At 35.4% G+C, this 18,359-nt stretch overlaps 2 protein-coding genes across 3 annotated transcripts in view; one reads left to right on the top strand and one right to left on the bottom strand.

Moving 5' to 3' along the window:
• Positions 1-288: 288 nt before the first annotated feature.
• On the bottom strand, positions 289-5,377 carry LOC114140459 (uncharacterized). 2 transcript variants are annotated; one of them, XM_028010327.1, is made up of 6 exons: positions 5,275-5,377; positions 3,751-4,083; positions 3,311-3,628; positions 844-997; positions 654-738; positions 289-607 (listed from the first exon to the last, which is right to left on the bottom strand). In XM_028010327.1, exons 1-5 carry the CDS (start codon positions 5,306-5,308, stop codon positions 696-698), a joined length of 882 nt encoding a protein of 293 aa, XP_027866128.1. In that variant the 5' UTR covers positions 5,309-5,377; the 3' UTR covers positions 289-607; positions 654-695. The 2 variants fall into 2 exon arrangements, with proteins under 2 accessions (XP_027866128.1, XP_027866127.1); XM_028010326.1 differs by having other exon boundaries at positions 289-738.
• Positions 5,378-7,377: 2,000 nt separating this feature from the next.
• The window catches only part of ptpn22 (protein tyrosine phosphatase non-receptor type 22), a 21,665-nt gene continuing 10,683 nt past the window's right edge, over positions 7,378-18,359 (top strand). Inside the window, exons 1-8 of the mRNA XM_028011473.1 lie at positions 7,378-7,783; positions 12,429-12,537; positions 14,927-15,003; positions 15,134-15,229; positions 15,319-15,357; positions 15,451-15,522; positions 15,780-15,839; positions 16,057-16,199. Coding sequence (XP_027867274.1) covers positions 7,658-7,783; positions 12,429-12,537; positions 14,927-15,003; positions 15,134-15,229; positions 15,319-15,357; positions 15,451-15,522; positions 15,780-15,839; positions 16,057-16,199 — 722 coding nt within the window. The 5' untranslated portion in view covers positions 7,378-7,657. The remainder of the gene's footprint in view (positions 7,784-12,428; positions 12,538-14,926; positions 15,004-15,133; positions 15,230-15,318; positions 15,358-15,450; positions 15,523-15,779; positions 15,840-16,056; positions 16,200-18,359) is intronic.

The raw sequence follows: 18,359 nt of genomic DNA, 5'->3' as shown, positions 1-18,359 counted from the left end.
AATTGTTTGTACTGTAATATAGCAGTAGTATTGTTGTAAAAAATAAAATAAGGATTCAAAGATTGCAACAGTTTGGAATCATGGGAGAAACAATTCTGCTTCCAATTATGGCCCTAAAATATGCACAACATTTATGGTTTTTTTTGTACTTTGCTGTATTACACATATTTGAAAAGTGTAAAAAAGCTTTTAAATCCTTTGTAATGACCACAAACCTTAAAGAAATGTATTTAAATTTCATATAGTAGACCCAAAAAAAAGGCACACAACTGAGAAGTTGACAGCAAACAGTTCAAACAACAAAACAAGTGTTTATTCATATAAATGTTAAAATTCAACTCAACATTTGTATAATAATTAATGTAAAAGCAAATTTTGGACATTTGTGCAGTCGCTTATAGAGCATAGTCTTATCTTAAGTATTCATTTGCATGCCATAACATGTCATCCAGTAATTCTACTCTAGGTAGGCTTTAGGACATTTAAGCTTGAAATGCAAATTGAGGCAAATACCGTTTCTTTAAAGATTACATCTGTACAATGAATGTTAAAATGAATGAAATTGACAAAAAACAAAAACAAAATGGATTTCACCCCATATTAAACTTTTTCCTCCTTCTGCCATGTTTCTTGTGACTTGTTTTTGTACAGCTGATGAATATACACAGACATATGATTAAGACTGTCATAGAACCCTATCGCAGCAGCTCATACCACACTGGTACTCCAGTCCATGTGCTGTAAGAAAGAAGTGACAACTTTTTCAGATGAATTTACTTTTAATCATTTAAGTCCATTATATATTATTTTCATCAGGGAGATAGTAAAAAGATGCACTCTAACCTGCTGAAAAACACATCTATAGCAGTTTGATTGACTTGTAAAGATTGCTTTGATGTGTCAGTGGTTATTTTTGTAGTTTCTAAGCAGATTGTTGTTGGTGAAGTTTCAGCCACAGTCGTCCTCATTCTGTCTGCGCAGTCATAAACAGGCTGTCCTAACAAATAAAAGCAAAGATATTTACAAAACACTGTGGAAATCTGCTGATTTTAACAGCATGATAATAATATATCAAACCTCATAGATGTTCAAAAGCTCATATTTGTAAAATCTCACATTTTACGTAAAACACATTTCATGTTAAACCAGAGCATTAAACACTGAAGGCACCACAGAATTAATATCTTGTGGTTCAAACCTTTCAGTTTGAACTAACCCCCTGCTGTGTGACCATAAAAGTCTCTCACATAAATGTTGTTGATCTTTGGCACACTTAACACACATGCTCTGCAGTTACTTGAGGTTTGTGGGTTTTTTATTGATCAACACCCCTCCCAAAGGTGTCCTGATTCTGGTTGTAAAGGTTCTCTTCCCTGCATGTTTTAGATCTTTTATTTATTTAATGCACCCAATTTAAATTTATGAATTAAGCACAGGCATCTCACAAAGTCGTTTATACTAATGTGATTTCCTTTGAATCAGGTGCTCTGTCACAGAGCACAGATGCAACTGAAAAAAGTTTGATAAAGCCTCTTGGCCCAGTGTACGGACATGTTGTCTGAGGATCCAACATTGGATTGGAATTGCACTAGAGAGTTGCATAATATTATCATTTGTTTTTTCAGCTGGTGGGAATAGGTCTAAAGGTTACGGACAAGCGTACAAACAGTTATCACATGGAAGCTGTTTGTGAAGAAAATCATGGTAGCCTGCAATGGCCATATGAGAATTAAAATGATTAATTCAATATCTTAATGAAATCCTGCAAAACTGCCCAGAACAGCCACTAAGCAGACAGGCTTAACAAGAGGCGTGTTGTCTCAGCTGAACAAAGGAGCATTTAAAAAGCAGTGCCCACTTCAGTTCTGTACAGTTCCCAAAACTAAGTCCTCTTCCCTATATGTTCACTTAGTAGAATTCTTAAAGCTGCAGTATGCAACCTTTATAAACAATGTATGTTTTTCACATATTCGTTAAATCTGTCACTATGTTGTGACAGAATAACATGAGATGTATAATCAGTGAAAAAACAATCAAGCTGTTTTTCACCTGTTACTTGACATTTTGCTAGACGCACGTTGGAACGAGCCATTGTTTTATGTTCCCAGTATTTTTGTACAATGAAATTGAGAGAGTGGCACCAACATACAATGTGCTGAAAGCTTCTCTAATCATAACGGAGGATTAGATTACTTAGAGTAGGATAAAAAAAAAAAAGACCCACTAGACAAGAAACAAATCTCAAAGAATCAAAGTAAAATCTGTTAAAAGTCACTTTTCCAGCACTGTGTTTTTTAAAATCACAAACATGCTTCTTGGTGTCAATCCTTGTTTACTATTCTTTCAGTCTACTGCCAGTTCTGAGTTCTCCCACATAGTTTTGTGGGAGAAGAATGTATGTTTGTGAGAGTAGCAGAATAAATTATGGACTGAACAGAGCCTTGTGAGTGGACACAGCTTGTTATTCTGAGTTAGGTTTGGATTATAGTAAATAAATCATTGTATACTTTATATGCTGTTGCTCATCTGAATTCATTGCATTTCTGCTTCTCAACACATAAAACCATTGAACTGAAATTAAGTCTTCTCCTTTACACCACGACTGTGACTTCAATCTATTATATTTTATGACTTATTTACAGTAAAATACAGCCACGATGACCATAATTTCTGTTGTTGACATAAAGATGACCAAAATCTCTTCTTAAAACTATCGTGACGGTCTGTAGGTGAGGGTGCTCACCTACACAGGGTAGGCTACCAAAAAGAAAGGATGTTGACATAGACAACCAAGTATCACACCCATAAAATAGGAAGACAAGCAGCAGGCACACACCTTCACCAGAACACTCACACATGGTTCTTCTTCCTGTAACGTCATCACTAAGTCAGGTGCATGTTCTTTTCTTTTGTTTGACCACAAACACCAGCCTTATCAGCATATCTTAGCTACACTGGAAGCCAGTAAGCAATGCTCTCTCTAAAAGGACATGCAGTAACAAAAACAAAGCTAATTATAACTGTTGCACCATAAAAGTTAAAACATTTAGATGTAATAGAAAACAAACTAATTTAAACAGATTTTCATAAAAGCACACATTTATTTTGTGAAATATTTATTGTTATGCCCCGATTTATTTTTGTGTTAGTGATCATCACATTTAAGGGACATGTTTAACCAGGGCAGTCTTATTTCACCAAATAACATACTGTGGATTATTATTCAATCTATGTTAATTATTTGCTATATTCTATGAGGGATGTTAATGGTTTTATTGGCCAGTTTTAGTCACATCACTTTGGTTCTTACCAGGAATATTAGCAACATAGATGCAGCTGCTGTTGTCAGGCAAGAAGATCTTCACGGAAAGGGCATCACTCTGAGCATTGCTGATGCTGTTACTGGCAGAGCAGTAATACTCGCTGTCCTCTGTTAACATGCCACAGTGTAAGCTTAGATCTGAAGAGCTGAGGAGCAAGAAACCTTTGTGGTGAACATGCTGATACCAGGCATAAAAAACATTGGTTCCCATTGCACCACCACAACGGACGGTTAGTGACTTCCCCATGCATGTTGCACCGTCCGCCAGAGGAGTCAGGGGCCAAAGTCTGGGTTTAGACACTGGAACTGGCACAAAAATGAGAGTAGTCAGTCTGAATCAGTTCATCTGTAAGCCAGTAAACAATGCACTCTCTAAAAGGAGAACACATTAATTTAGAGCTCTAAATTAATTAATTTATGGTTCTTACCTTGGGTAACAGTCACTTTGACTGACATCATTATGTCAGCATTCATTTTTTCGATCCCAATCCAATAAACATCAGAATCCTCAATTTGGAGATTTGTTACCTTCACCATGAGCTTCACATGTCTTGGCAAATCAAATATGCTCAACCTGTTTTTATTTTTGGGTTTTGCAACACCATCGGTATCCCGCAAAATGTCACAGCTATAACTAGAGGGTCCTCTGCACCAGTACTTGTTGCTGAACAGGAATTTACTTTCGTATCTGCAGACAATTATGAATTCTCCTCCAATATGTGCTCTGATTTCTCTTTTATCGCATTGGAGCTGAAGGCTTGCTGTAAAATTAAAGACATATTAGTGTTTATAGAAGGGAAACACATCGCTAGCCAGTTACTGGCCTCCCTGATTAAGAGTCATAAAAATCTTAAAATGAATTACATTTTTGTTGGAGTATCATAATTTTACAAAAGAAAAGTATTTAGAGAAATCCAACATTTAAGTTGAGAACATGGCCCAGTATAATAGGTAGGAGTTTAACTTAAACCATAAGCAAATCAAAGCTTAAAAGCTTCACCTAAAACATAAATTAACATTGTCAGGCCAAAATCCCCCTGCAGAGTTACACTAAGAGGAATAATCAAATATTCCTATCTCTGTGTGCTTCAACTTTATAAAATGTGGTGACGCAACTCTGCCCTAACATGTGCTAATACATGTGCTTCTAGATATATAATATATATATATATATTTTTTTTTTTTTTTGAGGGGGGGGGGAATAAAAACAACTAAATGAATAAATTAAGTTTAATATGCATAATGAAACTAAAAGTCTAATTTTTAAAAACATTTCAGTGTAAAATTTTGGAATTGCAAGGAAATATTAAATTGTTTTAAGTTTTAGTACATAGTGCCTGCTAAAAATGTGAGTAGTGCTGTAGAAGTTATCCATCATAAAGAGAATATTTTTGTTACAACAGTGGCGAGTGTATCATTCCACCAGTCTCAAGTTTAAAACGTAGAACCTTCGCTACAGTTTTCATGAAAATATTTACCTTCAATTCAACTTTTATTTATTCTTATTTACAGAGGAAAGCACAACAGCAAAATAAAACACTAATTACCGTTTATACATTCATCTAAAACTGATAAATAATATTTTTTTAAAACAATGTTTATTTTTAATATTAATGTTATTATTTATTAAAACGTTCAAATATTGTACAACTGGTACTTCGTAACCCCTGGAGAATTTCATTGTATCTGTAAGCAATGCCAATAAAATGACCACAGAATTTACTTTGCATTTATTACCAACTAGTACTTTTTACTATTTGGTAATAGGTACTATTTCACTCGACTTTATACAAAGAAACACACATTTAGTTTCTACTTTATCTACTCTGTCATCTTTAAAGATGTAAACAAATATTGGGAAAACAATCTTTTTATATGTTTTTATCTTTAAAACTAATGACAATTAGCAAGTAAAATGAAAAACAATAAATATTAGTTCATAGGTTACTCACTATGTACAAGCAAAAGTAGGCACAATATCTTCATGCTGATACTAAAAGCTGCCTTCAGTCAGATTGCTCGGAAATGTAAGAGGTGGACTGCATCACTTTGAACTTCCTGTTGTTTGTTAGAGCCACTTTCGCCTCTCCACATATTCTCATATGCTTTAGCTGCATACTCTACATGGTATGTTTTTTTTCTGCACACCAACATACTGGTTGGGACCTCAAAGATGTGGTTTGAGTACATTACCTGCTCGAGCGCATCTGCTTTTCCTTTACAATAGTCAGTGTTTCATGTTTATAGGTGAACATTCTCAGAGGAGCTCTTCTGCACTGAAATCCACCTTTTTTCCAGCATATATATATCACATTTTTCTTCCACTTAACTTTCTGTCATTAAGTTAAGTGGAACTTAACTTAATGGCATACGTGTATGTAGCATGCATCCAAGTGACGTGACTTTACCTTAAAACATTTTTTTTAAATAAGTAAAATAAGCAATAAAAGATAAAACAGACACTAACTCAAAATTCTTTAAAATAAATTCAATTCCTAAATCCTACACTAGGGGTGCACTGTGGGAAAATCGGATAATTAATTAAGAAAATTTAGGAAAACCAGTGATGGAATTGCAGTCTCAGAAATGGTTGCAGGATGTTGCATTCTGATAGATATTGCAGAACACTTCAAAATATTCTGAACAGAATGTTACAAGGCCATAAATACAGGTCCTTCTCAAAATATTAGCATATTGTGATAAAGTTCATTATTTTCCATAATGCAATGATAAAAATTGAACATTCAAATATTTCAGATTCATTGCACACTAACTGCAATATTTCAGGTCTTTTATTGTCTTAATACGGATTATTTTGGCGTTCAGCTCATGAAAACCCAAGTAGTTTTCCTGTCAACAGCTTTTCTCACCTGAGCTGTGTATCAGCTTCCCCAGAATTACAATGCTGAGCTTAACCCCTGATGAGTGCTGTTTGTGAGATGTTTAAAGCTCTGGAGATTGCTTGAAAACCTGATTTATGCTTTAGACTTCTCCACGGCCTATCCCTAACCTGTCTGCTTCTTGAAACTCCTTGAACTTCATCGTGCTGTTTTGTTTGCAAATGTCCTTCGCAGAACAACTACTTATGAGATTAGAATGCTTGACTTCCCACATAACCCACCTCTTAAAAGCATTTATAAACATGTCTCTTTTTTTCATTTTGCTTCATTTGAACTAATTTGTGTAGGTCTTTCACATAAATCTGTATAACACTCATCAAAATGTATAGTTTTACAGTGACAAAGGGTAAAAAAGTTTAAGGGTGTGAATAACTTTAGCAAGAAACAGTTTTTCAAGTTATTGATGTTAGACCTGGTTATGCAGGTTAATGAATCAGAGGGTGTGCTTAGTTTTTGTTACCATAAAACATAGTAAAACACTTTCTTCTTCTTTGTTTTTCTCTGGGCATGCTAACATAATTCTGATCGAAGAAATAAATAATCTTTTAAAATAATCGATAGGGAAAAAGTGATGTTTACTTTGACTATAAATCACACTGATTGTTTGTTGATTACTGTGCTGCAGTACAGTATTATATTTCGGTTTAAGTTTAGCACAAAGCCACTAGATGTCACCATGCTGCTAACCCTATGTATGACAACTGTTGATCACAGCAAAAATTTGTTTTTATTTCAAATAGCTTAATTTTATTTGGAAAGTTACCTCCTACATTAAGTGTAATTCATCTTCACAAGTGAGTAGTAATTAAATTTGTTGAAGGACATTTGACAGCTTTTTTCCCTTTTGTGACAAAAAGTTCTTCTGGTTACTAATAAATACCTTTTTGTGTAAAATGACAAACTGAGTATTCATATTTTAATAAGGGAAATCTAAAATGATCTAGAACAGGTAGATGAAGCCTTTTCAGAAAGTTAGACTCAGATGCCCTTCCTTTGACCATTCTTTTTTTTCTGCCAACATCCCTTTTCCACTCCTCGCCTGTATCCTGAATGTCGTCCAACAGGCTGTACAGCTTACACTGCACTCTGACTTTTAGAGGCTGAGCTGTTTGGACGTGTTTAAAAGCACACATGCATGGCTCGGTTTGTTTTCTTGATGTTTCACTCCCAGTTCCATGGTAGCACTTGAACGCAGAGTGACTTTAGGACCCAGTGAGAGACAACCAGGGGGCGCGTCAGTCTGTTTAATCTGACCACAGAACCTGTAAGCTGACTTTTGCTTCCTCTGTGACACTTCATATGTTCCGTCACAGCAGTTCCTTGATGTAAGAGTCGCGATAGAGAAGTGCACTGCAGTGCCACCATTAACACAAGACAACACCATGATCCGTGGACACGGACCTTTGTGATCTGACATGCCTGTGAAGGAAACCCTATGCCAGGCAGCAAACAGCCAATCATGGAGCAGCAGGCCTGGATTCTGAGGAGCATCCTGACCCAGCTGGAGAGTCAGGAGGCTGCGGATGAGGGGGCACCAAATTGTATTTCTGGGGAGTTTGCGGTGAGTCAGCTGTAACAGTTCAGGCATTAAAGTTCTGCTTTTAAACAGGAATCCATGATGAATTCCTCTGTTTCACCTACAACTTTCCTTAACTATAATGGAACCACGTAAAGAAGTAAAATGTTTTGTTATTGAGTGAACAGACAAAATCTAAATGAAAACGAAAGCATATGGTCTTTCACATTTCTAAGTAGTCATACTCAGCAAAAAGTACCAACAGTTTCCTAGGCACTTTAATGCTTCCTCTTTGCGATGACGCTCGACACTGACGAGAAATCAGTGAGGAAGAATCATGTCTTCACCACCCTAAAGTAGCAAAGACAAAGAACTGTGGTAACCACATGTCCACACACATGCAGTCAGTGGTGTTAGAGTTCATGTTTGACATCTTGTGGCAAGCTGCCATTTATGACTGACAGCCTGAGGACAGCTCTGTGTGTTTCCCATGCTGCCCCTCTGCCGTCCATCTAGACACCCCTGTTTCATCACTTCCTTAAAGGACAAAAAGGACTCTGTGTTGTTAGAGTCACAGCCGGTCTGCAAGTCTTTCAACAGACTCTTAAGCTGACTGCCAAGCCCTCTGAACAAAAGGAACAGTGTCTCAGAGAGTCTCATCAGCACGGACGGGCCTGAATCCCGAGTGTCACTCGGTTAAGGGTGGAAGTTATCTGCTTGCATCAAAACACTCATTTCATCTGGAGTGCATCATATGAAAATTGACTCCAATCCTCTGCCTTTAAACTTTGAGTCTCACTCTTTTTGGTACTTTTATGGGTTATTTTATTAAAAATGTTTCCATATTTGTCATAGAAATGTTAGAAAAAGCCAATGAAATACAGAAAAGTTATTTTCTTCAAGCTTGGGAGATGTCCAAACCTGCTAGCTGTAGCCATAAAGAAGCTACAAAGTGGTCAGTGATCATACATTGGCATTGCTAAAGTCATGTCGGACCTACTTTTGCCTTCAGAATTGTCCTTATTCTTCTTGACAAAGATTCAACAATTGGTTACAAATTTTTATCTATATTGAACACCCACAATGCAAATTTCCTGTTCCACCACATTCCAAAATTGCTTTTAGGGTTGAGATCTGGGTACGATGGAGTAAATTTATTGTTATTGTCAAGAAACCAGTTTCACATGATTTCAGACAATAGATAAAGTGATGCAGGCTGTTGCATTTAAATTATGTTCTATTAGTATTAATAGACGCTAAGTGTGTAAAGAAACCATCCTCCACATCTTTATACCAACACCGCAAGTCTGAACTGTTGACGCAATGCAGGATGGATTTATGCTTTCATATTGTTTATGCCAAATTCTGACACTACCATCTCAGTACTTCAGCTACAATCCAAAATCAATGGAGCAGGCAACATTTTTCTAATCTGTTACTGTTAGATGAAGGTATCTAACATGAAGAAATGAAGGCAAATTCTAGCCTTCATTTCCTGTTTTTAGCTGACAGGACTGCATTAGCTTGTATGTTGTATTCAGAGATGTTGTCTGTGTAACATAATTTTAACTGCAGAAGCTACTTCAGCTATCCTCCACATCCACACACCTTAATGCATTAAACTACATGTGAGGCTAAGTCACTATCTATCTTGGAAAGGACTTGAATGTGCCCAATAAAGTGGCCAGTAGCCTACAACAAAGCTACAGAGAAGAAACAAGTTACAATCTTCTTCACAGCCCTTCAAATAATTTGAATATGCAAGGCAGCTGAACATGAAACTGATTGAGTTGCATTCAACCTGTCATAGAAACCGCACATACAATGTGGTCCACATTCACACTACACAAGAGATAGTGGAAATAAATTAAAAGTGGATTAGTTGTTGGTAAAACTGCCAAAAGAAAGTGGCCCCAGTAACCCATTTTAAATGTTAAAAAACCATGTCTTAAAAAGGTGGATAATTATGAGGGAGCAAGACAGCACTTAGAATATCTTGTGTCATCGAGGTGAATTTGCATTTTTTTTTCTCTCAGCCAGCCTCATTTGTATCTCTCCCTTCCTCTGTGCTCGCTTATTATTTCAGTATGTCAGAAAAAACCCCTATCCTGTAAGTTAAAGATAATTTTTATGCTGTTAATTTGGTTGTGAGGTGCAAAAGTAGCAGAAAGAGAAGGTTAAAAATTTCGCGTCTGAAATACGCCTGGGCTGCCACACCTCCTCTTTGTTATTTGTGCATACCAAGATCTCCTGTGGATGAGTGCAAAACCTTTTAAGCATGCAATTAAAAACCAGTATCCTCTCAGTTGCACAGATATTTAAAAAACAACCTGATTGCGTGGAGCATAATGCAGCAGACATCCATTTCTTGAGGCTACAGCAAACTCACATGGCCTCTAAATGTATTTTGGCATCTCATTTAGCCAGTCTCTCAAAATACTGGTGTGACTTCCCTTTTAAGTAATAGAGGACAATTACCTTCAAAATGAAAAGCTTTGTAGCTGGAGTGTTTGTGTTGCTTTCCTCTGTATGCTGTATGTCTTTAATCATATATATATATACTGCTCAAAAAAATAAAGGGAACACTTTAAGTGTTAAACACCTGTTTAAGTGTTCCCTTTATTTTTTTGAGCAGTGTATATAAAAACAGTTTAAGTCTGGGTTCAGATGCAAAGAAATGACATACATTTTGTGACACATTAAGTCTGGACACCCCCTGTGAATCATTTATGACACATGTATGTTTTACATGTTGTATACATAGTCACCTGACTATCTAGGGCTAAAAGTACAATGCTTTATATATGGTGAATGAATCTCCCACAATGGTCAAATAATTATTACCTAGTTCAATCAGACAATAGGCTTGACTATGCTTCCATTGCAGATAGGTTTAGGGTGAGTGAGTGAGTCTTCATTAGTGCAGTTAGAGGATCTAAAAAGTGTAGCATGAGATTAATTAATGTTATTATCCGGCTGTTGAAGTTTGAGCAGGACCTGTGTCAATTTTGTGCCAGTGGCAAACATGTGCAGTAAATCTGCATCTCTAAATCCACTGAAATTTTTTAAATGTAAAAAAAAAAATAAGGCAGATTTAATGACTTTCCCTTTGGTCTGACATGAAGGGCAACACTCAGTGAACATTAGTTATTTATAGGCTTAACTGATGGACTTTAGGAGACAGAAGACAGAAAAAACAGCATTCTTGAGGAGTAATTTGACATACATATTTATCTTGTCTTTCTTACCTTAAAATCAGAGTAGTAAATTAGGGATACCTCAATCAAGATGTTTTTGTTTTCCCTAAACACATATACGAGTCAATTCATAAAAGACATTTAATTATAATTTAGTTTGTATTTTTTCCCAGTAGTTTACTAAAATCATTTATTCATTATTGTGGTATTGACTGTGTGGCACATGATTCACTCACAGTAATCCGCTTTCCTTCACCATCAAACAAAGGCCACTAGAACAGAAAAAATCGTTAAAATAAAAAAAGAAAAGTTGTTCTCTTCACAAATTTAGCGCACAACGTTATATTTTATGAAGAGTGTCTAAGAAACTGTCTGTACTGCTTTCCTGCACCAGCTGTCAATGTAAAATGTTTAAAGTTGGTAAATTTCAACCACTGGTTAGAACATGGATACCAAATCAATAAGCAGTATTTAGACCTGGAATACATGATGGGCTTTATATATGATCTGGTTGGGAACCATTTAATCAAGCGATCTTGGAGTTCTATCTTTTGAAATTACACAAAATGAAGCGTTGATATGGCACATTTCAAAATGGAGTGGTGGAATGCTGCAGACCCTGGGCTTTGCTTGAAATCTCTGCCCAATGAAACACACTGCAGTGTATACAAAATCACTAAAACAGTGAGTAAGAATGCAGACGTCCTTTGTAAAACTGAAAGACACCAATGAGGTTGGAGTTTACCTTGGCAGACGGGGTGGTTGCTGGAACCAATCTTGTAGAAAGGGAGCAGATTGTCATTTCCTGTACATCAGATATTTGCACATTACATAAAATTGTATTTGTCACTTCTCACTTCTCATTGTGGTGAAAATGATCTTATGCAACTAAATTCTGTTAAACTACCAAGGTTTGGATTATTCTTGGGCCCATTTCACATGCACATACAGCCGTCAGTTTCTCTGCCTTCTTCTATCGTTAATGTTGTAGAATGTAGCATAATGAGGCAAATTTATGAATGAGGCAAAGCATGAATATGAAAACGTTTCATTTTGGCATTTGTATTTTAGCAAAAGGGTGGTGTTTACTCATTAAGACAAATAAGGTTCTGTAATGTACAAAACCTTCCACTGAACATTTTGTTGCAACATCTAAAGCATTCAGTAAATACCACGAAATGCTGTAGAAAATGCAAGTATATTAAAATAATTTTTTTTGCACTGTAAATACTGTCCTTACTATTATTATATTTTTTATATCTGATTTTATATTTAAAAAAACCCTCCTAAGTTAAAAAAAAATACGAGAAAAAGGAAGCCTCAAGCTGCAGCTTAAATGACTTTGTAATAGAAATCTGGTTCCTGGTGTGTTTGTTCCAATGTGGTTATATATAGAGACAGAAAAAAAAAGCCCAGTGACATTTATACTGCCGCATGAAATGACAGCATCTTAGTTGAAAATGTACGTTGTAAAAAAATCTTTTGTGTTTCAGAGGCTGAAAAACCAGTCAACAAAGTATCGCATTGAGAAGGTCTTCTCCACCAAGACTGCAGAAAAACAAGAAAACATCAAGAAGAATCGATACAAGGACATTGTTCCCTGTAAGTTGGGCTCAGTGCAAACCTGTGAAAACTGTGGTTGGCATAACATGTTTATACAAATGGTGTCAACACCGAATGATGATTCTATACCTAGGTTTTAAGAAAGTGACAGACTGTCGGAGTTCGATGCTACAGTTCTGAAAAACATCAGCACACAGTTGATCAAAAATGTAACACCTGCATGGTTTTGGTAGTAAAGCTGAGAACAATTTTATAATGCTAGAGTATTACTGAATATATAAATGATTAACACTGTGTGCACATGACACCGTTTTCTTTTTCAAGCTATTGGGTGGAAAAAAATGTTTCATAAAAGAACACTTTAACTCTGACAAAGCATTTTATAAAATTGTCAAAATAGTAATAACAACCTGCAAGATGTCTGAATTTGAAGGTTTCCATTATGTTTCTGTTATACCCGATGTATTCAGTCTGGTATGCTAAACCTAGTGCAGGAAACGTATTTGACTTCTTAGAAATTTTTTCTGTTTTTGCTTCATTGTCACAAACAGATTTTAACATTTTCCAGGAACAAGGAATCTGTGTTGAGGAGGGAAAACTGCTAAGATTTCAAATTGTATGAAGAAAGTAATTTCATTTTAAAAAGTCTACAACTCCATATTTTATGTTAAATTGTATCCAATTTAAAGCAAATACTTCATGCAAAGTAATATTTTAGGCTTTCACTTTATAGTTTGAGACAAACATAAAAATAACAACAGTGCTCATGAATCATTAATATTTAGAAAACGATGGGACACTACATGTCCTTTAATTCATCAAATGAAGACTACACTTACTTTAACTTCGGAGGGTTTATAATACGGTTGTATATTGTAAATACAGTAAAATAGTCATAAGTTGTTGCTACTCTGCATTTCCAAATTCTTTTTAAAACATTTTACAGCTATATTTTGATTTTATTTTGATTACTCAACTCAGCTTTCTGGAACATTTGATTGCAAACATTTCATTCATGATGTAACAAGGGGGAATACATTTATTTTCACAGAGTTTTGGATAGATGTTGCCTTTGATATATCATTTTAATATTACTATGATCTGAAAAATTTTAATGTGACAAAAAGAAAACATATTTTTTCACATTAATCACTAATGGATTAAGTGCTGTGGGCAAAGACTGTATTAGCAACTGGCAGGGAAAAAACTATGAAAAATATAATCAGATAGAGGGGACACCTCTTATGGGTCCAATTGAGTTTGTGTTGTGGGCTTTTGCATTTTGTGAAATTTTAAATGTTTCTGGCACAACTTCATAGACTCCCAAGGTGAATGGAGAGGGTAAAATACCTGCAAAGGTGAAGACTACAGCAATACTAGAAGTACTAAGAAGCAACTTTATTAGTAGACCAAAGCATTTCAGCTTGATGGTGTTTTGGAGTCTTCACTTAAGCATGTATGGTGAAACATCCTGACATGTGGGGGAAACTTTTCTTATCATTTGTGTCTGTCATCACATCCACATTGGTTTCCACTTTAAGCCACTGAGTTAAGCACAATTAAGTGCGGCCTATTGGGTGTATGAGGTATCCTCGGTTGCAAATGAATGTCACACACGCAACTGTGACATTGACTTGTAAAATCTTTCCTCAAACTTAACAGTTACACCCTCTTTAGTTCAATCCAGATGTTTCTTTCACATCTGATGATTTAAATATCTTTTGCTGGGTTTCTGCCAAATCATTTTCCATCTGATTGCTTCACAGTACATAACTGTTTTGTCACTTCTTTGAAAACACTGGACATTTGTTGACATCTTTTTATGTTTTTTTTTTTTTTCTTTTAGGTGTTTTTACTGAAAACACCTTGCTTTGTTATGTAAGCCCACACATTGACAAAGACATTATGATTCAGGGCTGGTTTGCTCGTGTGATCAACTCCAACTACTTTCCAACCACATTTTGAAATCAATAAAATCTTTCTGTGGACGTCTTTTTACCTTTGACTTTTTCCATCATATTTCCATGTCTAGACGGAGGGTGATAGTAAATTGTAGCTGAAATTTGTTTGGAGTGTTTGGAAATTTGTTAGTGATTTGTGTCCTGCAAATCACATTAGTTCTTGCAGCTAACTGCGTTCCTCATCAACGCACGAGCCGAGTGCGTCGATTGTGTCGATTTAAAAGTCAGGCAAGGTGGTATACAACAAATACATGTTGGATTCATCTTAACAGTTTTCTGCTTTCCTTTTTGACTGGTATGAATGGTGCATCTGTAAAATTACATTTAGGTATGCATTTTATCTTTACACTTCTGTGTTTGACGTAATTTAGTTTTTTGCTGTGTTGTTCAAAAGGAAAATTAAAGTTTATGCAATCATTGAAATTTTACATTGATGGTACTTTGACCACGTGTTTCTCCTCTTCCAGTTGACCACACCCGAGTAAAGCTCACTCTCACCACATCGAAAAAAGACACCGACTACATCAATGCAAGTTATATTAAGGTAAATTAAATGTACTTTGTTTTCTCAGGAAGTAGCTCTATTACTCATTTGATGTGATAAACAGTGCAACAAATAACTAGGTAGTATAATTAACAACATCCTTTGACTGTATGCTGTGTTCTGTTTACAGGGAGTTTCAGGATCCAGGGCGTATATTGCTACTCAGGGTCCGCTTCCACACACACTGGTGGACTTTTTACGGATGATTTGGGAATATAACATAAATGTTGGTCTGCTTGTCACTTGCTGCGTTTGTCAAAACGTTGTTTCTGTTATGATCCTGTTGAACTCCTTTCATTTTGCTTCATTCCTCAGGTTATTGTCATGTCCTGTCGAGAATTTGAAATGGGAAAGGTAACAATAGCGTCCACATAAAACAATGATTTCTCATGGATTTAAAATGACAACATTTCAAAAGTAAATCTTTGTTTCTTTCTCTCTTTTTAGAAAAAGTGTGAAGTGTACTGGCCACAAAATCAAGAGGATACTTTTATATGCGAAGCTTTTACCGTCCACTGTGTGAGTAATTTTGTATCACTTTGTCACACTTCCCACTCAGAGAAGGTTCCTATAATTGTTTTAAAATACATTGACATTCCAGTTTTCCAGTTATTCACGTCCGACACCCACAGCACGTCATGGAACGTTTGAACAATATAAACTTAAAAACATGAACAAAATAACTCGTTCTTTTTTCTTTTGTATCTTATTAGTTAGCCGTTTTTAATACTCAGCAATCTTAAAAGTGTTTTTCTTTTTTTTCCACTTTTTTCCAGGATTCTGAGGAAAGTAAAGGAGACTATCTGACAAGGACGTTAAGGTTGAGTTATCGTAACGTAAGCATTAACCTTGAAAGTAACTGTCATGGCAATGACAGTTTTTCTGAGACAATCAGGAGATAAGGAACTGGTTTGTTGACAGCTACAACGACTGAAAACACAGACTGTAACCTCGAACCTCACTGAGTTATTCAAATGCTAGGTTTGCAAACAAAAACATTTGACATAAAATTTGGGATGAACTGATCCCAAAATTAAATGTTCTATTTTTCAGTGTAGCCGAACTTTGAAACAGCTGCATTACGTCAACTGGCCGGATCACGGCGTACCAGACACCATCCCACCCATTCTGGACATGCTGCATGAAATGCGCTGTTACCAGGCGCATGACGACATCCCCATATGCATCCACTGCAGGTCAGAAGCTTTACTAGTACATGGGAATGTTAGCCATTGTCTGATGAGCAAAGACTTTTTCTTTTAACAAATATTCATTTATTTGTCTGAAAATGATAAATGGCAAATATGTTGTTGATTATGTAAGCAATAATCATTTCCTAAACAATTAGACTTTTCTCTGTTTCTGAAGAAATAACCCTGGTGTAGATATTTAGCTTATCAATTAAACCACAAAACAAAGTAATGTTCAAATACAAAATCAAAAATCAAACCATAAAACATTCTTAACAAGGAAAAAAAAAATTCTTTGTGTTTTCAGAATAATGCTAATGGTAATTCTAGACTTCTTAATCAGATAATCAAATGGCACATTGTTAGACTGACAGAACCATTATTTTGGGGTTTACAAGAACAAAAAACACTTACTCACCCCACATTTTCAGCACTGGTAAATGTGTCAGACAACTTGGTGGACCACAAGGTTGCATACTTGGACTCCTTCTATTCTCATCATGAATCCCCAAAAGCTACCCAAATTACCTGCAGGGGAACATTACTAGTCATGCAGATAACTCACAGTGTACTCACCACTCAGAAATAAAAATAGACTTCATGATGAATAACTTATTAACACACATAAGGCTATTTTGATGATGTGTAAAACAATAAAGGATTACATATACCGTGTAGAACATGGGGGTTTCAAAGAATTAAGCACAGAAACTTCATAATTGCAATATTAAATTAATATTAAGCTGCTTTCTTATCCTGACACACAAAGATCTAGAAATGTCTCCTATGTGTTTAAATGTGAGGAAATAAAGTTCACCTTTTATTTTGTATAATGTATATGCATTGGGATAAAGGGTGTATAATTAACTGTCTGCTCTAAATAGAGCAATTTACTTTTTGCTCTGATGTTTGTTTGTTTTTTTAAGTTTGAGAGCTTCACAGTTCTTGAATGAATGTTAATCATAAAATAATCCAGAGAAAACATCTATGACTTTGACAACTTCATCAGTCACAGACAAAGCTTCTACAGTATATGGGATTGTTGCAGCTCTTATGGGGTCCTTGCTACGGCATTCAAAAAGAAATGCCATAGCATGAAATTCAATGCAGTGTCATATCAGATCAAATCAGGCCTGGTGATTCAAGTCACTGTTTTTTACCTTGGCATACCACTGCAATACAATGCAAATATGAAGTACATGATACTTCATAAATATTCACTTCTTTCAACATTTTCCTTATTTTTTGGACAATTGGTAACAATGTGTCAGCTCTGTTTGGAGGTCTGCAGAAACAAACATGAATAAGTCATGAATTAGATTAGGAGAATAAGTAGAAACAAATGTGGGAGTAAATGGTTTCTTGGAAAAGAACACTGAAACCCAAAATACATTTTATTGCAAACTATAGGCTGTTTTCTGTGAATTATGTATTTGGTTAATGCAAAAAAAAAATTCTTGCTATTTCACACTCATCTAAAGAACAACAAACGTCTGTCTGCTCTTTATGTTTTTTAGAGAGTAGACATTAACATTAACTTGCTTTTTTATTACGTTTTTAAGGCATTTCTACAATCAATTTATCACTTGAATTTAGAATTTTTCAGTTTGGATTAATCTGCTATGAATTATCCATGTGTCCAAATATGTTAGAAAAAAACTATTTTAGCTTACTGAAAATATTTGTACAACTATACAAATAGGTTGAATAGTTCAATAGTCAATTAAGATCGACTAAGAAACATAAAGCTCGGCAACCTTGCAGATCATAACTAAGGCTGTGCGAAACTGTGAGAATTGAAAAAGAAAATTAAAGTTAGACCATATTTAACACATTTATTGCAAATGAAGCTTTAGTTTTAGAGCTATTGAAAATGACAGGGAGATGCTCACACCTCAGCTCAATCACATTTTCAAAATGTCACTTTTTTACTATCACTATTTGATTTAAATTACTGTTTTAAATATTTGAAAGCTATTCTATTTATTTTATGCAAGCATCAGGCATTTGAAGTTTGTTAACTCAAAAACACACATTTCACTTGATTTATTTTAGTTTTTGCACCTTCATGTGTGTACATCGTTTGAGATGCAGAAAGAGGTTTGACTGATGCCGCCATGTTACTTGTGGGTACATGTCCTCATGCATCAGGCCTAAGTTGTTAGG

This window comes from Xiphophorus couchianus, chromosome 24, assembly GCF_001444195.1.
Source record: "Xiphophorus couchianus chromosome 24, X_couchianus-1.0, whole genome shotgun sequence".
NCBI lineage: Eukaryota > Metazoa > Chordata > Actinopteri > Cyprinodontiformes > Poeciliidae > Xiphophorus > Xiphophorus couchianus.
This window is presented reverse-complemented; position numbering and strand designations above follow the sequence as displayed.

What these genes read in the sequence shown, in the direction of transcription:
- LOC114140459 (XM_028010326.1), bottom strand. Translation starts at nt 5,308, where the DNA reads ATGAAGATATTGTGCCTACTTTTGCTTGTACATA. An exon ending in CCTACTTTTGCTTGTACATA is followed by an intron (nt 4,084 to 5,274) that starts GTGAGTAACCTA and finishes TTAATTTTACAG; the next exon opens with CAAGCCTTCAGCTCCAATGC. An exon ending in CTATGTTGCTAATATTCCTG is followed by an intron (nt 998 to 3,310) that starts GTAAGAACCAAA and finishes TTTATTTGTTAG; the next exon opens with GACAGCCTGTTTATGACTGC.